The sequence below is a fragment of the Rousettus aegyptiacus genome, unplaced genomic scaffold, assembly GCF_014176215.1.
Source record: "Rousettus aegyptiacus isolate mRouAeg1 unplaced genomic scaffold, mRouAeg1.p scaffold_m13_p_16, whole genome shotgun sequence".
Classification (NCBI taxonomy): domain Eukaryota; kingdom Metazoa; phylum Chordata; class Mammalia; order Chiroptera; family Pteropodidae; genus Rousettus; species Rousettus aegyptiacus.
The window spans coordinates 39959473-39981271 of NW_023416291.1; the positions used below are offsets into that span (position 1 = coordinate 39959473).

Below are 21799 nucleotides of genomic sequence, written 5' to 3' on the forward strand. Positions count from 1 at the left end.
TGCACAATCTTTCCACTTTCTTTAAAAGAAGAAAATGTGAAAAAATAAAAACATCTTGGCAGCAGCAGAGAGCTGCTGGAAATGCTGTCACGGCTGCCCCACAGAGGCAGCAGCAGGCGGGTGCAGGCATTCAGGAGCCCGGGATAGTTCCTGTTGAAAGCAAATGCACCCCGAAGAGGATCCTGGGGGTCTGGAACAAAGGCCTCAGTTACAGCCTTCTTAAAGGTGCCATACTGGCCAAAGCAGTTTCTCCTCTGCCAAGCTGTGCTGTTTTAATGACCAGGTCCCCTGCCAGTTTCAGCTTTTAAAGTTTTCTTTTGACTGCTCAGAACCTTAGGAGAAAGTTGAGAAACTCCTAGAAGGAGCAATCTGCTAGGAACCCGAGAGAGAGAGAGAGAGAGAGAGAGAGAGAGAGAGAGAGAGAAGGCAAACCCAAGGTGTGGCTGGTACCCAAAGTGAGAGGTCAGCAACCATCAGGAATGCTAACTGGGCCCAAAGACATGGCCGTTTACCCTGCTGAGAGCAGCAGCCTGGTGGGGCAGCCCTTCTCTGGCAGACATGGGGTACAGCAACCCCTGCTGGCTGATGGATAAAAAAGCAATGGGGCTAATAAAATGATAAAAGGATAAAGGATGGCAATGGAGATGGCCAGCTAACTGCCCACAGCAGTCTCTGCTTACAGCAGCTCAATAAATACAGAATATGGCCCAATAAATTTCATCTCTTTTGGGCCCACTGAAAATTAGGTAATCCAGCATTTGGAGTCAGGGAGATGCCCTGTCCCAAGGTGAGCCTGCAACTCACTTGGGAAGCCTGGTATCCTTTCTGTAAAAGGGAAGAGGGACAGTAACAAGGCCCAGAGGCCCCTGCTTCCCTGGACAGAAGCAGGCTGAGCTCACACAAGGACCTTTGTGTGCACGTCTTGGAGCTACATAGCTCTTTCCAGTTGCTGTAAGTGATCCTCAAACCTCCTTGGTACTATCAGGTCACATTATTTACATGAACTGATTAAGCGGAGCTTATAGTTTAAGTTAGAATAAAATACCAGAGATGGGACAGGAGGCTTTATTGCCCAAACACCCGTTTCTCACTGTGGATAAACTGCCATCTGCCCGGAGGGACAGGCTGAGGTTCCAGAGCCAGTTATCAGGCGATCTGCAGATTGTCTGCTTAGCTGATGAAACTAAACCTGTCCAGGGGCCATTCCATGGACATAGACAGATGGCTCCACCTCACTGCACACGCTGGATGCCAAGCTTCCTCCCTAGCCTCTATGTGTCAGTCTGAGCAGCTGCTCCCCTGAGAATCATCAGGAAAGCACACAGCTACTGTGTAGCTCCCAGCACCTCCACCTGCCCCACCTCCCCGGCCAAAGCTCATGCAGGCCCACAGAGCATAAAAAGGGGGACAGTTAGAGGCGCGGGGTCATGTATGTCCAAGTATGCGCAGAGTTAGGAGCAGCCTATACAGCAATGAGCACACTCTGAGGAGGAGGGAATGCCTGGGGCTCAGTGACAGCAGGGCCAACAGTAGTAGGGTGCTCCATACCTGCTGAAGCACACCACGTGGGACAGCTGTACTCCATTAACTGTAATGCACGAAAGACTGTGGGGCTTGGCAGGGTCACACTAAGATCGATGCCACTATCTGGGACACAACACCCAATGTGCTCACCTTCTTGCTCCCTACAGGGCCTTGCAGTACAACACCCTCAGCCACTCATCCACTCCGCCAATCCAGGCCATGGAGGTGTAATGAGGGAGGAAAACAAGGTGCTAGGCTACCTGCTACCCCAGATAGAGGGTTAACAGGATGGCCAGATAGTTCCTATGACCATAGCTGGTCTCTGCAGCCAGGACACAGGACGAAATGGTGCAGGGCACAGGCAGGAGTTTGACAAGATGCTGAGTAGGACCCTAACCTGTTTCGGAGTCTTCGCTGTCAGAAGAGCTGGACTCACTGGTGCTCTCTGACTCCGAGGATGAGAAGCCCTTCATCTTGGAGGAGCCGGCAACCACATCCACTTTCTCAGCTGCAATAAAGCAACAAGGACTGTGTCAGGCAGGGCCTGAGTTAGGGGCTGCTCTTAGCCCAGGCAAACCCCACTGCCCAGAAGAAGGGTCAGGGGGGGAGTCTGTGCCCTATGAGCCAGAGGGCTGTCCCTGACTGCTAGCTATGATCGACCAAGACCCCTGACAGGCCCCACATTTCACAGTGGTAAGATGTTAGTCTACCGCCTACTAACAACTTATGCTAGAATTTCAAGGCCCCCTATTCTCAATCTCTCAGAATCCCCTCTGCGAGGTACATTAGGATTTAGAGAGGTAAGAGGGAATTCCTCAATGTGAGAACTGTTGGGCTAGGGCTCCCTTGAGACTTTTCTGGCAGTGGGTGAAGAAGACCCAAAGAGACATGACAGCCAGAGACAAATCAAGACAAGGAAAGAGCCCTGGGGAGGGGCCCGAGGACACCCTGGAGTTCATCTAGGCTGGGATGAAGGCTATGTGCAATGCTCTGATGTGGATCCTAAGTCCTACTGGTCCTAAGACAAAAGCTGAGCCAAAACAAGGTACTTGTAACATGAAGAGCTGCCTGGAGAGAGGGAGCCATGCTGAGCTAGAGGAGGATGGCACGCAGGTGCTGAGCCACCCTAAGGTCTTTCTTCCCGGCTTTGCCCCTTAAGGGGCAGGGGAGATGGCTTTTGGGAGAAGACACATTGGCAGCATCTGAGAATGAAAGCATCTGCTGCTTAGAGCAAGGCTCAGGACACCGAGGTACAGGTGGGTCCCAGAAGGCCACCAGTCAGAGAGATCAAGAAAGGTACTGACAGACAGCCCAGGGTAAAGTCTGATGTCATGACCCTCCAGAGGAATCTATGGCAAGGACACAGATTTTATCACTGGAGAAAAAGCCTGCAGAAAGGGCTGATTTTGGGAGGCAGAATCACTTGAGGTGCCCAAAGGAGCCTTTGAGATAGAAAGGCAGGAGGAAAAAGCTTGGCTCACCCTCCCTCGGCTGGGAATCTCCCACCCCACCCCAGGGGGCCAAAGGGCACCTTGAGGTTTCCGTTTCTTCCGCAAACAGGAGGTGACATAGCGCTCTAGTTCCCTCAGGGTGGAGGGCTTCAGGGTCTCGAAGTCAATCTCGATCTCATCGGGGTTGGAGTTCTTGAGTGAGGGCTCCCGAGACTGGATGATGTGCACCACACGGCCCAGCTTCTCGCCTGGGAGCTTGTTGATGTCCAGGCTGAGCTGGCGCTTCTCCTCGTATGACATGGGCTTACACTTATCCTCCTCTTCTGACTCATACGCTGGAGGGGGCTTGCTCTTCATGGGTGCCGGCTCCTTCTTGCTATGAAGGAAAGTGCAGACGCTATCACAAATGGGTCCCCTGGGAAGCTGGGTATCTGCTCCTCCATTGGGGACTTGGGGGGGGGGGGGCTTCTGCATCCCTACCTGGCTGGTCTTCATAGGAAACGGGCTGCTATGGCCTGTCCTTGCCATGTGCATGTGATACTTGCCATCCGCCGCCCCCACCTCCATTCCACCTGACAAACCCAGTGAGCACCAGAAGCTCAATTCTAGGGAGAAGGGCAGAGGCGGCCACTCTACAACTGGGGTAGGTAGGGTTCCCACGGGGCATTTGAGGGCACAGACCTTGTGTTGCTGTTGCTGCTATTGTTTTTCTTGGTCTTTTTGGGAGGAAGTTCCTTGGCTTTACTTTTCTTATTCTCCTCCACTTCCTCTTTCTTTTTGTGCTTTTCTTTTTTCTTCTCCTTCTTGTCTTTCTCCTTCTTCTTTGGTTTGTTCTGCTGGGGTTGTGAGAGGGCTGCAAGCTGCTCATGCACGGCTTTGAGCTGTGGATCACACAGGCAGGACACACGCCTGACACCCTGGTCTCGGCGTGAACCCCCAGGCATCAGGGCCCAGGACCAAGGGAGGAAGCTAGCCTTCAGCTCCATGACCTCCTACCACGCCAGAGTTCCAAAGTGTCCATGTCCACCCAGGTCCTGGACTCCAAGAGTGGCCAGAAATTGCCTAAGCCAACAGATGCTGAACCCCATGACTATACTAGGCCGTAGAAAGCTGGGCAGGGTGTGCAGATACACTTGTGCAAAGGGCCTGATGACTGACTTGTAGGGAGCAGAGAAACCATGCAGCCCAGGAGATGACATCCTGGTTCAGCCTCCTTCTAGATACTGGAAGGATCCAGAAGCCTCACCTCTGCCCAGAGAAGAACCATGTCTCCCCATCTCCACATACTGTGTGTACGTGTACATCCAATATGCCTGTGACTTAGCAGAAGGGCACCACTGGGAATTCTGTTCCTACTGAGACTCAAAGCCATGGCCATCTCATGGAGACCTCAGACTGCTTAGTTCATGGATTCTGGGGCGACTGTGGATGGGGCTGCCCACGCCCTCACCTGCTCCTGGAGCTCGGCCAGCCGCTGGGCTCGCTCTTCCTCAGAGTCATCAGTTGAGCTGTCACTGTCCGAAGAGCTATCGCTACTGCTGTCACTGGATGAGGGCGGGACCACAGCCTTGGTTGGGGGTGGCACTGCAGGGGAGGATACAGCCACCACAGGCTCCTCAGGCTCATCCGGCATCTTGGCAAAGCGCATCTCGAACACATCCTGGGTGAGGAGGGAAAGTCGTGCCTGTCAGGGCTGCTGGGTCCTGAGGCATGTGGACAGAGGATGGCTAGGCCATGGCCCAGCATCTCCACAGCCTCACTGGCTACTGGGGTTGACTAAACACGAAGCAAACAGGAGGGTCAAAGAGGACTGGGCCAACAGTGACCTTCTCTCTGCCACTAAGGTGAAAGAAAGGCCATCCAGGGCCCCCTGATAGCAATTCTGTCTATCTTCTTTCAGTTTCACATTAAGGAAATAGTTACTCCTACGTGGCCTAGCACCCACTCCCTGGGAGACACAGTCTAGGTAAGACAGGTGACAGCTACCCAATGAAGATGTCTGAGGCCAGGCATCAGGAGCAAAACAGGAGGCTCTGCCTACCTCTAGTTCACATTCTCACAGGGAATAGGTGGGGTCTGCAGTTTTATACAGCATTCCGAGCAGAGGACAGAACGTGTGCAAAGGCCCTGTGGTGAAACTGTGCCCAGCACAAAGCTTGCAGCCAGTAAGGAGGCTGAGCCACCACTGCACAGTGGGCATGTGTCTACACCTGCCTCCCCACTCCTCAGATCACCTCTGAGGTATGTATCTGAGCAGAGCCATGCCACTGGCTGAGATGCCTCCAGGGCACACCAGCCAAGGTTGAGTAGGTACAAGACAATGGATGTGGGGTGTGAGCCTTGTGAGATGTAAGCAACCTAAGCAGAGGCCACAGGGCTACTGAGCTCAGTATCCGACTCTAGGAGACTCCTAGGCTTCCAACTCTAAGATGCAGGAACCTGATGGGACTCTGGGGTCATGGAGCTCTGGGGGATGGGGCAGCAGCTCTACCTGAACACTCAGGGGTCCAGCTATATGCTGCCTCACCAACCAGTTGGCAAGACCCTACCTACCCCAAGGGCTCCATCCTCAGGAATCCAGTGATGACTCAGTACAAAGGACAGCAGCGGAGAACATGGCTGGATTCCCAGCAGAATTTTGGAACTTGCTTTAAGCCTTAAATAAGTAAGTCAACATGGCACATCACAGAACCTTCAGAGAGCAGCCCAGCCCATGAGATCAACAGGGGCATAGAGTCAAGCTTCAAGGCTGCTGTCTTAAACCGGAGCACATTCAACAGAGCAGGCCCTAGAACCCTTCCTGATATCTCTGGAAACACAGCTTCCAGTTTCCCCTCCCCCTAGGCAGCAGGGCAGGCATCCCATACAATTGTCCCCTCTACTCCAGACCACTCAGTTCAGCTTCCTGAGGTAGCTCCTCCTCCCAGCAAGGTGTCTGCCTGAACCCTGCTATTTCAGTGGTCTGGTTAAGTACCAGAAGGGCAACATCTTTCTAATTTATTCAGATAGAAACCCTGGAGCATGTTTAAAGGCAATGAAAAAGTCAGGAGGAGCAACCACAGACCATTACTGCCCAGGATGCCAGGGACGAGGGCTTCACACCAGAGCCTAGGCCTTGGAAGGGAAGTAAGACCCTTCCTGCCCATTGTGCCCTGGATATGAGCATGCTGAGGTCCTCAAGTGACCTGCAAAATCATCAAGAGGAGCCAGGCCTGCTCCCAAGAAGCACGGAGTAGGTTAAAGAAGTGTGCCTAAGAAGGAGTCACGGTGTCAGGACTCCATGAAGGGACAAGGGTGGCAGGCAGGGCCCAGAACTCAGTGCTACTGGGAGGTGACCCTTTACCAAGTGAGAGCTGTCTTGTGCCACCTGTCTGTTAGCCCAGCTTCCCCTCCCAGCTGCCAGGCAGCCCTATCCTTGCCACAAAGACATCTGTGTTTCTTCCCTGTGGGGATGCTGAGGAAATGAGGGGTGGCACTTGCCGGTATGTGTCTTAAGGCAGACCCAGTTTCCAGGCCTGACATGCCGTCATCTGTACCCCACCTCAAGAATCTGGGCCACACTGTGATTCTTTTGGAAGGAAGTGTGGCCTCGTCAGGCCATTCTCAGCCAAGCCTGGATACTGCTGTGGGGTTTGGCCACACAGGGTGAGAGGCCAGGAAAAAGAGGATAAAATGCAGGCAGTAGGAGGCCCACTAGGTACCAGGTACTGGGGGAGGCAGCCCAAGTGGAAGACGCTCACAGACACACACCTACCCCTCAGCTTCCTGTCCCTGAGATCTAATTCAAGATCCCAATACACTTTTCAGTTTACTTTTTTTTTCCTTACTGTAAAAACTGCATACCACCTTGAATCTGCACTTTTTCTTAAAATAAAGCTGATAATCCACACAGGTAAACTTCTTAAATTACTCATTTCACAACAGAGTAGAAGATAAAGGGCAGTACCACCACAGCTCTGGTCTCAAGCTACCCCTGGACTCCTGCGGAAACCCTGAGCCCAGAAATTTATGACCGCAGCTGTCAGGCAGTGGGATGTAGGTTTTCAAAGGTCCAGAGTTTAGAGGCTAGAAGAGGAAAACGAAGTGAATTCTTTCCTTTATCATACTTCCTGGGTAAAGCCCAGCCCTTGGGCACAGCCTAACTAAGAAACTGTAGGTCCCAATACCGCTAACAGAGGCAAACAGGGGCTAGGGCTTTGTTCTTCCCTCTCCCCTCTGGGGAACCCAGCCATCTAAACCACGATGATCCAAGAGAGCTTAGAGAGAAAAATAAAGCATGAAATGCCACAAACACAGCAACTATGTTCCAGATGAGAAGCCCACATTATCAACTCTGGTGTTGAACGGACGCCCCTCACCCTCCTGGCATGTTACTTTCAGCAACATGGTGACCCACCTTGCAGCAGGCAAAGCTGGCTGGAGGTGGAGGCAGTCCCGTGCTGAGAGGCCGACCTGGGCACTGCTCCCTCCTTGAGGGCAAGGACTTAGTCCAGTCCAGCCTGGTACTTGGGAGTCAATGTTTAGAAAGAGGCTGCTGTGCGGCAAGCTTATCGGTGGCCTTGCTATGGATAAACCCCACGTTTACGTATGCTCACACCACTCCCAGAAGGAAAAAAATGAAAAAGCAAAACAAAACAAAAACAAAACACCAACGAAAAAATCCTTAACGACAGGCACAAAAATAAGAAAGACATAAAACTAGACTATATTAAGAGATGCTTTCTTTTTGAATAAAGTTGTTCAAAATAGAAATCTCTGGGGCTGGCAGAGAACTTATTTTGGTTGTTTGCATGACAGCAAATAAAGGGTGTGGGTATCAATCTGGACAAAAGTTACCCCTCAGTCCTCCAGGAAGGAAGCGGGTGAGAGGGTGAGGGTCAGTCTAAGGTGCAGTACTGAGGGCACCACTGCCACCTGGTGGCCACCTATAAGAATTACAGTGAAATGATAAAGTCTGAGCTTGGAGGACAGGTGAAGGAAGGTTTAGTGAACCAGTAGTTCTGTGAAGAAAGCCAACAGATTGCATCAAATGAAGGGAGCTGCCCCCACTCTCCCCCCCAAAAAAAAACTAAGAGAAAATAAAACTCAAATAAGCAGAAATTAAAAACCTTCAAGTCTGATTGTTCATATAAATAATAGGCAGGTCCACACCAGTAAGGCTTTTTTTAACCCCAAGAGTTCAGGACACATCCTTCGAACCCCAAGGCAGCCCCTGATAAGGACAGGAGCTATGTGAAAAAATAGAGGTGACCAAGCCTTGGCTCCAGCGAGGATGTAGGAGATATTACGTTGGGGAGTGTGGGACAACATGGGGCGCTAACAGAGGAGACAGGAAGGCAGCAGCACTCAGGTGACCTCTGACTGGCATAGACCCACAAGATGCCAAAGGCTTTTTGCAAGTCCTGATTTCTGCCCTGGAAGCACTTCACACATGGCTGGGAAAGCCAGGTATGAGGAAGTCCCACCCCAGACATCATGTGTAGACTAAACCTGAGCTCCAGCCAGAGTGCCTGCACCTCATGACAGCAGGAAGTTTTTGTGTTATATGTATAATTTTAAAGATTAAAAAAAGAAAAAAAAAAAAAGAAAAAAAGGGAAGATATAACAGTACTAAATATTGGCTTTATTCTCCATAACTTTTAACCTTTGAATTTTCTAGCCAACCATTAACTGTTGATATTAGGGTGTATATTATTTTCCTTTTTAAAAAATAAGAATGTGGACTTAACTGACACATTTATGCTATACCTTGCCCCACCCCACCCCCACCCTGTGTGGCCTCTACAGTGTGCACCACCCAGATCCACTTGAAGGGGCCACAAATCCCACTCATTAGGGCATAATGGCCACACGGAACACCTAAGAAAGAGCCACCCTGCAGCTGGAAGGCAAACCAAGGCTTCAGCACTCTTGTGAAGAAATACCCACAGTTAAGCAGTTACTTTTGCTTACAACTGTGACAAAATGTCTACCTGGCAAGAGTGTCCCCCACTGACCTGAGACAGGTTTGTTTTGGAGAAGAGACTGAGACACGAACAGCACAATGTTCCTGGCCAAGGGCAACCAAATGCAACTGTTTGTGGGTGATGGGGTACGGGCTTTTAATGAGACATCCCAAAACAAAATGCCTAAGACTATAAAACCACACCCAACCCCACTTCTTTAAATATAATGAAACCAACCCAATGGGAAATGTATGAGTTATTATGACTGAGTCCACTCTTCCAAAGCACATGGCATTACACCAAAGCCAGTGACAGAGATAAAACCTGCAGAGGCCCAAAGAGGCCTGGCCCACCCAGGACCAAGCCTGCTCTGCCACAGGCCACCATGCCCAGAGCTTCCCAGAGCCTTACCTGGAGCTTGCGGGCCATGGCTACCACCTCGTGGTCAGGAGGATTGTACTTGTAGCAGTTGGAGAACATCAACCGGACATCGGCACCAAATTCCTGAGCATCGCGGTACTCACGGGCCTCCAGTTTAGACTGAAAAGACAAGATAGGCTGTGTCTGCCCTTGCCAATGGCAGGCAGCAGCAGGGAGGGCTGCCTGCAGGAGCAAGCCAGTGTTCTCAAGGGTTTAACTCAGATGAGAGAGAGCAGCACCCTAGTTATTGGCATCAGATAGACAAAGAGATACCCAACAGCAAGTCTCAGGGCCAGAACTGCCCTGCTAGAATGCAAACTCACCCACAGGGTCACTGTGCCTGATGAAGGGGCAAGTGGACACAGAATCCAGAGGCAGAGCTTAAGCCAAAACTGGAAAGGAAGGTCTGGGTCCAGCTCTAACTGGGTGTACACCTGCCTTGGTGACATGGGATGAGGACAATGGTCAAAAGGAACTCGTCCCATGTTTGGGCAAACTTATTCCACACTCATGAGAAAAATGCAAAAAAGTTTAAAATAATCAAAACCAAAAGGCCTCAGAATACAACAGTGAAAATGACAGCAACTGTGTGCCTCCTACCATAGAAACCATCAAGGCCCTCCCCATGACACAGAGAGACTGGCAAAGTCACCAACCCCCACACTTTCCTGGAGCATCTATCACGTCCAAGGTGACTATGGACACTGAGTCCCAAGACCAAGGAGGGCCTGTCCTCAGATGTGGGGGTAACACTGCTGTCTGTAATAAAAACTGCCACATTGTCTGAAAACATGTCTCCACAGTTCCAATCAGGGCACCAAGCTCTGCTGGTGAAGAGTCTAGACAGCTGCTATGGCACAGCTCCCAGAGCCTCCCTTTTCCTGGACCCAGGGGTACCTGCCCACCTTTATTGTGCTCATGTCCATGGGGTGCTTGATGATGTCACAGTAGTCGTGTAGGCCCAAGGCCTCCACATCAACGGGCTTGTAGAAGGGCCAGGCGTAGGCTGCGTGCTTCTTAGCGAACATCTCCTTAAGGATGCCGCTGCAGCACTTGAGCTGCTCTGAGACCTTGCTGCTCTTGTCCGGCATTGGGTGCTGCTGCGAGTCGGGCACATCTTTCTTTGGGGGCTTCACGGGACGGCTGCTCTCCCGCCGGGGGCCCAGCTTGGTGGTCTTGGGTTCCGGGGGCAGTGAGGGTGGCTCGTGAATGGGGTCGATGGTGGTGGGGGTGGTGGTGTCTGCTTTCCTCTTAACACCCTTCTTTGTCTGTTGAGAGCACACGTGTGACAGCATGGTCAAGGGTGCAGCTGGCATAGTGGGCCCTCAGATTCACTCCTGAGGCAAGGCCTTTCCCAGGGTCCCAATCCTCCCAGGGAAAGGGATACCATATCCCACTACTCTGCTCTGCAGGTAGGACATACCCCTACCAGGGGCAGAAGAACATGTACCACTGACTGCAGGATCTGCTCACTGGAAATCAATAAAACCTCCTGAAGCAGCTTATTGTTTAATGGCCAAGTGCCTCCCAGAGCCAAGCCTGCCACTTGGCCACCACGGGAGGCACATTTCAGAGACTCTTTAGCCAGCCTCCACCCAGATGCACAGTCTGAATCAGAAACGGAAAAGGCCAGCAACCCACAGGAAGAGTGACTCTTTGAGTGTCTCTGGGTCAGCAGCAGGGCAGCAGTTTCTGGGTTATTGTGACTTAAGAACAGCAAGATCCCTCCGAAACTACCACAGGTGCCCTGGGAGCCAGAATAGGCTCTGCATGAAGCACTGGCAATAGATGGTGACTGTCTCCTGCGAGTCTCAAGTCTCACTGCTATGGAAAGTGTGTGTGTGGGGGGGGTGGGGGTGGGGGTTAGCTGAGATGGCAAGAGACACCTAGTGGTCAGGCTTGGTCACACATGAACGCACAGGACACGCATGCACAGGACACTCACCTTCACAGGTTGTGGGGTGGCCGCAATAATGGGCGGGTGGCTCTGCACGGGCTGGGGGGCTGGTGTAGGTGGGGGTGGTGGCTGAGGGGGCACTGGTGGGGGAGTCTGCAGTGGCTGGGGAGGTACCACTGTCATGACAGAGGTCTGGACAATGAGATCTGGGGTGACAGCAGGGAAGGGGTGAGGCGTGGTCTGCACGGGCGGAGGGTTCTGCTGAGGGGTCTGGGTCTGTGGAGGAGTCGATGCTTGCGTTGTGATTGGTACCGTAGAGACGCCAGGTTTTGCTGACCCTACCAATCATAAAAGGGACAGGTGGTTAGACGCTGAGACGCACATGAAGGGTGACCTTGTGGGGATACTGCCACAAGTGGTGGGCACATATCTTCATGGACACACAACATTAACTGTAACTATTTGCCTAAGAGACAGAACAGCGTAGACCCCAGCCAAGTCTGTCCACCTGCCCGGAGGCTCTGGCAGAACTTCTGGAGGGGGGTCCTGGCTGCAAGTTCCCACTCGGGCACAAAGACCCTTCGTATGTACGAAGGCCCAGGCTGAAGGGGCAGGAAACACGCTGAGAATCAGCACCAGGACTGTGGGTGAAGAGCAGAAAAACATTCATTGGTACTTTTGGGAAGTTGTATCCTCATTCTCAGAAGCACTGCCTCTGAGTAAGCATTCCCAGCAGGGGCCTGGTATCAATAGCCATGGCAAAGGCTTCTAGAGACTTGTAAAGCCCCTGCCACCCTGAGCCATGGGGACGGTTAGCTGACTGCTGCCTCCCTGCAGCTATGAGGACGAGCTTAGACACACAAGGCCCAGACCAAACCCCTGATCTCAAAGAGGGAAGGCGGGGCTCCTTGGCTATAAAGAGCCTGGATGTCTCTTAGCAGATTCTATGGCTAAGACCAGCTCTCTTTGGCTACCCCTCAGCACTGCAGGGCAGCTGACCACCTTTACTCCTTTGAAGCCACTGCTTCTGAGCAGGATGGGAAGCCTGGCAAAAGCTGGCTCCTGAGAGCACACAGCGTCACCATCCTGCGGCACAGAGCTACGGAGAACAAGATGCAGGAGGCTGAGGTGGGTGCTGAGATAAACAAGGCAGGCTCAACTACAGAAGACTTGGCACCAAAAAGCAGGCATGGTTCCAACACAAGCACATTAAGATACTTCAAATAATAAACCTCTAGGTTCTAGGATGGGGGTATTAGTTATAATTACCTTTAATCAGGTTCATTTCTTTTCTCTAAAATGGAAAAGCAGAGACTATCTATGGCTCTGGCAGGGTGGAGAAGAATTCAAATAATGTAAAAAGGCCTTGAAAAAGTTACATTTTCTTCTTCACTGGGCTCAGTTATTTCTACTTTAGGGGAGGCTCACACAGTCATGTGACCTCTGGGCCAGGTCCACCACTGAACCCGGCCCCACTGTATCCAAACAGCAACATGGCAGCCAGTGTATAATGCAGCCACCTTTCTACCACTCCTAGTTCTCTACTGGAGGTGGAGATGGGCAAAGACTAGGGAAAAACAGAGCCATTTCCTTGCTCTTTCAATGTGAGACAGTGCTGGGGACCCCCTACCTGCTTCTTTCCTCCCACGTCCTCTTCCTTTTGCCTGGACTATCATGATCTCCGTTTCTTCCGTGGGAAGTTCGTTGATTTTTTGCAAGAAGAGTTTCTCCAGAGCTTCTGCCATTAAGACTATGTCATCTCCAGGCTGGAAAAGACACGTCGGGTGAGGGTCAGAAGGCCCTCTCACCTTTCTAGACAGAGCAAGAGCTCCCCACGCTAGTTATCCACCCCTACCCCAAAGTAAAGCATCATATTCAGGGTCCCTGAGCTGAACCCTGAAGGGCCACAACAGTTATACTACCAGGCTTCACGGAGGCTCAGGTCTGCTAAGCCAACACCTCTCTCTCGAGTCTTTTAAGCTCTGACCTGTCTGAGAAATCATCCTAATTCCTTAAGTATCTAACAATTTGCCAATCACAGATAGGGGTCCTCCTTTGCATTAGGGCCTCGCCTTTGACACAATTCAACTTCACTAGATATACTTGAATTACACAGAATTTCTTACCAGACACATTAGCAGAGCTCTGATCATGTTCCCCAGTGTACCCCCAAGACAGCTCACTGGGGCTGGGGGGCAATGTCCGTCTCACACTGCCTTATGGGTCCCCACTGTCCCCTCATCTGTAACATGCGGTTCCCCACTCATCTCAAAACTGAGAACCTTGCCTGTGCACATGTCACTTAAACCTAGAGGTGAGAGCTGAGACTCTTAAAAATGCGGTAAACTTCAAGAAACTCACCTACCCATCTCTTCTGGGCAATTTTACCCACTACACCAGCAGAGGTCAAAAGCTGAGTTCTGTATAGTGTCTCCCTCCAGGGCCGTTCTATTTGAAAGGGTTGGTTTTAATCACATCTGTGGTCTGAACTGTAAATAAATGATCTGGCTTCATGGCATAGCCGAGCCGAAAGGTTTGGCTACTGGGTTAAGAAGTGAGCTTCAGGTCTAGTGTTAAGATCAGGGGACTCTCAATTCTATGGCCATGAGTTGACAATGGTCATGTCCACAGTTCCAGATGTGGTGGGCCCCATTGTCCCCGCCCCACCCCCACCATCAAGGTTTCTGTTTGAGCACAACTCTGCACAACTACATTTTAATAGCCTTCTTCCTTACAATTTCCATCACCCAAATAGACTTTTTAAATTAATAACTTGTCACTGTCCTTCTCATACCTGCTCTACTAACATGCTCAAGAACCAAAATCCCAAGGGCATCAGAAGCACATGCTTCAGGCTAACAAGGACGGCTCGGAAATAAAACATATCAGCACCCCTCTCCCCGGAAGAAATAGCCGGTCACAGGCAAGACCACAGCTTCTCCTATTATCCCTGCCTGCAAGGGTCTCCTCTGCCAGACTCCAATCCCACCTGTCTTAGCATCCCCCCCCTTGGGCTCTAGACATGCCTGCCTCTTCCTCCTCCTCCTTCCCCAAAGGGCAGCTAGGCACTGGCCCCCATATCTCACCTTGTTGTAGATGTAACAATTTGTAAACATAGTGTTGAAGTCCTGGATACATTCCTGAGCATTCCAGTAATAGTTGTTTTCCAAGCGCTTCTTTATTGTTCCCATATCCATAGGCGTTTTAATGATCTTATAGTAATCCTGGAGAGCAGAGAGAGCAAAAGGCCAGTGTCACCTCTGCAGCCACATAGCATTGTAGGTGGGCCTGTGGATCTCACTCAAGGTCACTCCACAGGTACACAGTCAGCTCTTCCATGGCATCAGTGACAATCTCAAGAAGACCCCAAGAAAAAGTAGACCAGGAAAGGATTCCCAAATGTTGGGTGGTAATTTGGAGGGAAACATGCAAGTCTGCCAACAGTACCGTCTGGGAACAGGTTGTCTTTTGTTGAGATCTAGGTCTTCCTATTTTTTTTTTTTGATGTTAAAATATCCTTCAATTTTTAGTAAATAATGGGGAGAACATATAGCCTTTAAAAAGCAGTTCTTATCTAGTAAAACCATCTGTGGCAGGTTCTACTTTCTCCTCACCATTTGAAATTTTACAGATCCATAAAATGCAAACTCCTACGGAACCAGCAGTTGAGCCCAATAATGGGACCCCTTGCTTTCTGTTACACTGACGTACCACGGAGCAGACCTCCACCTTTAGTTAAGTTCATCAGACTCCCGCTTCTTTTACTTGCACACAGTCTATACGCTAAGGATCCATTAGTACCCGGAATGACTCACAATCAACCAGGTTAACTACCATGTGAGGAATCTGCACAGCCACCACAATCCTTAGTTAAAAAACCAACAGACCCACTCCTCAAACCTTCATATCTTACTATCCAGGTACCGAACAGAAGAAGCCAGATGACAGGCACAGATACCCTAAAGCCTTTCAGATCAAACACTCTACTATTACCAAAGCTTTTCTCAATCTAGAATACTAAAACCAAACATTTACTCTTAAAAACAATCAGAGTGTCAGGCAGGGGGACCTGCATACAGCCAACCAGCCTCACCGAGAACCTCATAATTACGCTTGGGTGAGGTATCAGAACCAAGACCAAGTGGAAGCCCAATGGCCAGGCGCAGGCCTATCTGTTAGCAAGTGCCAAGACCCTGCCCAGGAACGGTAGTGGGCAGTGCTGGAAAGGGGAGCTGGGGGTGTGAGGTTTTGAGCTGCTATGACGAACAAAAGCCATTGGCTTACATGTAAGGGCTGGCACAAATCCCAGCCCTTGGGACCCTTAAAAACAGGCTGAAAAGCTCCGGAGAATGAACCAGGCTTTCTATATATTGTGCTCCAACCATCTCTCTCAAGAGAACCGAGTCCAATGTAATTGACCCAGTGGAAATTTACATTTTATTATATATGGCCAGAGATCTATTAAAATAGTGTCAGCTGCTTAGAGTGGCCACAGTGTTAACCACTGCTTGGAGTGGCCACAGTGTTAACCAGTTCATGGGCAAACAGGACAGTGGTTGAAGGCAGAGCAGAAGGGAGGTGGTGAAATGAAGACTAGGGGGATTGACAAGGGAGAAGTAGGTTTAGTAGCAAGATAGTCTAACCACATGTTACTGAATTTGAAAGCATTATTCTAGTGAAATGTCCAGCAGGGACCAGGGGCCAAAATGCAAGCAAAGAGCAGAAAGATGTTACTCCTGAAGCCCTTGGCCTAACAGACCTCCCTCCCCCATGTCGGTCCTGTAGGCTGGGATGCTGACTTCTCGAGATCCAAGGTCCCCCAGGCCCTTTTCTTTTCTGTCTCACCCTCTCAGCCCCTTGTGTCGTTCTGTACAAAACAACCCCTCCATTCTGGCCCTGCCGCCTTTTCCCTTCAAAGCCAAATTTCTTGAAACGATGGGTTCCCATCCTCACCTTCTTCATTCACACCGTCGAGAATCTGGTTTCTACTTCTGCATCACATCTTCCTAAGTTCACCAATGCCCCCCTAAAGGCCAAGAGGAGGGTCAGGTCGAAATCCTCATCTCTGGCCTCCCTGTAGCCTCCAACGTGGAGACACAGGGGATTGCTCTCTGCTGGTAGGTCTCCTGGCTCCCCTCTGTAGGCCCCCACCTCTTTCTGGTGCCCTAAAAGCAGAGGCCACCCCTGGTTTCCACCCCTAGCTTCTTCTCCCCCCGTTCTTTGCATTTGCTCTGGGAAGGTCACCCTCACCTGTGGACCATGCACAGCTGGCTCAGAGGCTTTCTTAAGAGCCTCTCCCAGTGACAGGTCAGTTGCCTCCACTTCTTGTCATGGGTAATGACGAGAGTAGCTTCTCGAGCCCAGATTTGGCAAGGAACCTCTTTTGCCTCCACCCTTTTTCCTGAGCCAGTCCATGACCCAGACTTGCAGTGCCCCTTTCTTGACTCTCTTCCCCTAAGTGCACATAACATGTATTCAGTGGACAGGTAGTACTGTCCTGGACAGCTGTCACCGATACAGTGGCCTTCAAGCCAGAAAGGGTCATGTCAATGCATTCATCCTTCTTGAAACTAGACACCTGACAGAGGCCGAGGCTGAGGCTCCTACAGCTGTGCAGCTCTAGCATTCATAACCCCCCACCTGGGTTATCTAATTCAAATCCCTCATCCAGGGGGGTGGGGGTGTATGAGTGGAACTTGATAAACAGTAGCGGGTACTTCAAAGACAATCAGTCCTTGATGTTTTGAAGAAAAAGAAAAATTAAAACATTTATCTCATTTATTCCCCAAGGCTCAGTTAGGGATATAAGTTGAGTTCCCAGAATCATTTGTTATGGACGTAGGCAAACAGAAACCTCTCTAGAGAGAGAAGAGGTGGGTGGTGGGGTAGAAGTGAACAAAAACCACTGCAGTGCGGCCATGATAGGGCAGGTGGGCATGAGAGTGCGCAGAGGCAATGGGGCAAAGCTACACCCATATTCCCCTGTCCATGAACTTGCCTCCTGGGAGATAATCCACTACCTTTCCTGCCCCATGCTCTGGGTGATGATGGTGCCATTACCAGAAGAGGAATGCTCCTGCAGCAAGCCAGCCCCCTCCCACACGGTTTGACCAACTGCATCTATTGGACCAGCCAAACACATCTGAGAAGGGGAGCCAGACCTCCGAGTGCTCCCACTTCAACTCCCCATGGAATGAAAGGAAAGCTACAAGAACTCCTTCACCTTAATCTCTAAGAAATCAGTTACTGCTTAAGTCAGTAAGCACATGCTCTGTCCTTCCCCTCTCTATTCATCAGGACTGCTGAAACCACTCACTCCAAGATGCTAAGGGTGCTAGAATTCAGAGGTGGGCCCCCTGCTTTCACATCTAAAGTGTTATCTCTACCCTGTCAGAGAGCCTGTCCTCCCTAGAAGCAGTGTAGGAGATCTGGAGGACTCAATTCGGCCCTGGGACCTGCCCAAGCTACTCACAGGGAGGTTTAGCTTGACGGCGTCCACAGGCTGCTGGAAAGGCCATGCAAACTGGTGTTTCCATAGTGTCTTGAGCACCACTTTGAGCAGATATTGCAGTTGGTTGGTCTGCCTCTTGGGCTTGTTGGGGTTGGAGGTCTCCGGAGGTGGGGGATTGGTGCTGGCTGTGTTGGCTTGCTGAGGTTGGGCCTGGGCCTGCGTTGTAGACATTTGGGTAGTTTCTAGTCCATCCCCCATTACGGGCAGATTTCTCAATCTTGTCCCAGGGCCGCTCTCCGCAGACATGCTACTGATCCCATCACATTCTTCACCGGGAACTCTACAAGGGAAGAGAAAAGCCACCATCAGAGACCAGGCAGCACAGAGGCGCCACCATAATGACTCGTGCCCCCCGGCTGTGGCCTCCAAGGACTGAGCTCCTCTGGAAGAGGCTGGTCAGGTCAGCCAAGGAGCCACTTTAGGAAAGGATTAAAAAAGCCCCAGGGTCTGCTCTCCTCAAAGACTCATCATCCATTAGAGAAGGGAAGAGAGATAAAATCAGGTAGGTACCAGTGGAAAGGGACAGGGCATGGAAGTGAACCAGAGAGGCATCAGTGGCTGTGGTCCTATGGAGCTCTTGGGGAAAGAGGGACAAACTAGGCTTTCACAACATCTGAAGGCTTAGGAGACATTGACTGTGGGTGAGAGGACGATCTGCAAGCCCCAAATATGTCATTTACATTAAAATTCTTATGTGCATTTGTGACACCCTAACCCTGGCTGGAGGGAGAGCAGGGAGGATGGCCAGCCTGCCTTGGATGGCCCACAGGCCACTGCTGAGTGCACAAGGCAAAGACTCTTACTAAGAACATCTTCTGGCAACTTAAAAAGTATATTTGCTGATTAAAGAAATCCCACAAGGAAACTACTAATAACACAATAATGAATCCGTACTTGACCCAATGTCTTATTAACTAGCTTTTAAAAGCTTATTTATAGAAATATAGAGAGGCATCCCTTGTGACCTGCCTGGGTACGGGGGTGATGGTGGTGATGGGTGTGTGTGTGAGATCCCAGCTCAGTGCTTGCCTGAGCACCCTGTCCTGTGTGCACTCCTCTCACCTGATTGCCCCGTTTCAGGCCATGCCAAACTCTTACCGAAAGCATCCCCAATAAGGGCAATTTTAGACACCTGTTCAGTTATTGTAATGGGATAACTGAAGGTTGTTTTTATTGCCAAACTGCCCTCCAGAAACACAAATCCACCTCTTACTTGAAATATGGAGTCTCCACACTCATTAATTAGAAGCATCTATTAAAATGTGTTTACCATCTGCATTTTTTCTGCACTGTTTTCTGACACTTTTCTACCAGCAAGAAAAAGAAACAATCAGCTATCAACCTAGTGCCAGGAGTAAGACAGACTTTGTTGTTTAGGAACTGCCTGTATCACAGGGGCACCTCCACTAATAAACCGGAAGTCAGTAGGGTAAGAGAACTTCTCTGGCTGAGCAAGTCAGGAAAGGGCTTAGGAAAGAGGGCGGATTTTAGGACCACAGGACTCTAGTAGGTGGAGGAGACAAGACAGAACAGGGCAAGTTGGCTGGCTCTGTCACAGTTTTCTTTCTGGAACACAGCACGTCAAGCACTCTAGCTGTTGACAAATTACTTTATAATTCAGACCAAGTATAAGTTAAACCAAGGTTCCCACAAAGGTTTTTTATAAATGTAGTTCTGGCAAATGATAAAATTTTAAAAGCATCAAGGGAGAGCTTGCTACATAAAAGTAACTCAGAGCTGTGGAGAGTTGGACCTCCTGAGGCAAGCAGGCTGACTGACTGCCCCATATATGGGTCCTGGCCACATGCTCCCAACACTGGGGTCCTGGTTGCAGGATGAGCCCAAGGGCTGACAAAACTGAATGGCTAAGCGGCTTTCCTTCCACAGCTCTGGTCAACCAAAGTACATCAACTAGCTAGAGAACACAAGGAGAGCATGCTGCTCCAAGGAGGAGGCTGCCGCAGGGAGGGGAACCACGTGGGAGCAGCCCAAGACCACTGTGTGCAAGGCCCCAGAATCTTCCAGATTCAGTCTAAGAAATGAATCCATGTTTGCTTTAAGAGAAAGGACTGCTCTTTATCCCTTTTCACCTAACAGATAGAGATTAAGAGTGCCTTTTGCCTATTCAGAGATGGAATGTAAATCATTTAAAAAATACTGAATAATTTATTAATCTTTTAGCTCATGGGAGAGGACAACACTGTGGAGAGAAACACATTTGTGCAACCTTCATAGAGACATCCAAGGCGCAGGATGGTGTGTTACAACAGACAAGTTAGGTGTCTAGAGATGATCTTGTGTTTCATGCTGAGCTTAAGCATTTAATGAGGTCCAACTTCGTCTAAGACACTAAGCATGAAATTAACAGTCTGTACCCTCCCAGGGTACTCCTAACCCTCAAGAAGGGAATGGTTCCTGCAGCAACATCTGAGATGAGTGTGCTCTACCCGAACACCCACCCGGGCAGAACACTTACAGGAAGGGGATTAGGGAGGGCTTTGAGGGTGCCAAGCTGTTTCCTGGTACTCTCACACACATGGTGCTAAAGATGGGGAAAGGGCACCCAGAGCTGGCATGAGAGTATGATGGGGACTGGATGTGGAGACCAGCTGGCAAGCAGCCTGTGGGGAGCATCTCAAGCTGAAAGAGCAGAGCACCAAGAGTGCAGGATCATGAAGGGCAGTCCCCTAAAAGGACCTTTGTCTGATGATGGGCCTGGTAAGACATGGCAAAAAACATAGCAAGCTTGCAGGAACACAGTGCACTACAACAGTTTTCAAAGGAAGACATGACTGGATAGGCCTGCTTCAGACTGGTGATACAAAGCACTTCCCTTTTCCCATCAGGATACTTGTAGTACAAGCGTGGCCAGAACTAACAACCATGTGTGGTCTAGGAAAGCAGTGCCTATGGCAGGAATCAAGGCAGGGCACGTGGACGGACAGAGGTGCATGAGGTTGAGCTTGGCAAAGACAGGTGGACCCGATGCCCAGACACTTCAGTAAACACACCCCAATGAAAGCAGGAAAAGGCCACCTAAAGGTCCAATAAGGAGAAATGCCCCAAGGCTGGGGTAAGAGGTGGAACCATCAGAAAGAGCATGCGCAGATAAGAGACCAGGGCTACAGTGAATCTGGTTGAGAAGACATATACTGGTGACACAAGGCGCAACAGGGCATGGTGGGCAGACTGAGAAGAGACTAGAGGGAGGAAACACCCTGGAAACTGCATTCAATTGTGCATGAAGCCTTGTAAACAAAAGGCATACCTTCATCCTAAGGTGACTGGCAAAGAAAGAAGATTTCTCCAAGCTCTCAGATTCGGTCCATCAAGAGTGGGACCTCGACCTCAGAGAAGGTTCTACAGCCACCTGCAATGACATGTTAGGGCTCAGGAGAAGCTGTGTGTGTGTGTGTGTGTGTGTGTGTGTGTGTGTGTGTGTGTGTGTGTGTGTGTGTCGGGGGGGGGTGGGTTCACATACTACTACCTGGACAGAATTAACAATGTTGTTTTGTTCTTATGGTATTTAATTTTACTGATATCCATAAGTGGTTTCTGATTTCATTTTCTTTCAAAATAAAGGTACTATAAATAAAATAGTAAACTGATTTTAGAAAAACAACCCGCAGTTAAGGACACAAGTGATCAAGATAGGACAGGAGTAAAGCAGAAAGAGGTGAGGGCAGCCTGGCCTCCAGGAGAGCTGCGGGGGAAGTGGGAGGGCTGGCCACATGCACAGAGAAGCCAGTAAGCCAGGAGAGTTTGCAAGAACCTTCTGGAAGAATGAGGGAGAACGAGAGGTGTTCACAAAATAGCAGACTGCCATGGGTAGGTAAACGGATGGGGTTAATTATTTATTGGGCAACAACAGAAACTGGAGGTGGAGGCCAGTGAGAAAGGAGGAGATGGGAGAGAATGATGGAGACAACTTGCCAGTCTGCCAGGAGTCTTTAGTCTGGTGGCCACAACAAGGCAGAGAGAGGTACAGGACATGCTGAGAGTTTGTATCAATAAAGGGGCTGCACCACAGTTAGAGAAGGAAGTACACAGG

At 50.2% G+C, this 21799-nt stretch overlaps 1 protein-coding gene across 7 annotated transcripts in view; it reads right to left on the reverse strand.

Moving 5' to 3' along the window:
• The window catches only part of BRD4 (bromodomain containing 4), a 76939-nt gene that overhangs the window by 14477 nt on the left and 40663 nt on the right, over positions 1-21799 (reverse strand). For 5 of the 7 annotated variants that reach the window (XM_036233874.1, XM_016157685.2, XM_036233877.1 and 2 more), the window contains exons 2-11: positions 17710-18028; positions 14324-14461; positions 12868-13003; positions 11286-11575; positions 10246-10608; positions 9332-9460; positions 4426-4635; positions 3657-3856; positions 3056-3351; positions 1922-2032 (exon numbers count right to left, since the gene is read on the reverse strand). In XM_036233874.1, coding sequence (XP_036089767.1) covers positions 1922-2032; positions 3056-3351; positions 3657-3856; positions 4426-4635; positions 9332-9460; positions 10246-10608; positions 11286-11575; positions 12868-13003; positions 14324-14461; positions 17710-17994 — 2158 coding nt within the window. In that variant the 5' untranslated portion in view covers positions 17995-18028. Of the gene's footprint in view, positions 1-1921; positions 2033-3055; positions 3352-3656; positions 3857-4425; positions 4636-9331; positions 9461-10245; positions 10609-11285; positions 11576-12867; positions 13004-13598; positions 13727-14323; positions 14462-17709; positions 18029-21016; positions 21119-21799 lie in introns of those variants that run through there. The other 2 variants (XM_036233878.1, XM_036233879.1) reach the window with 2 other exon arrangements.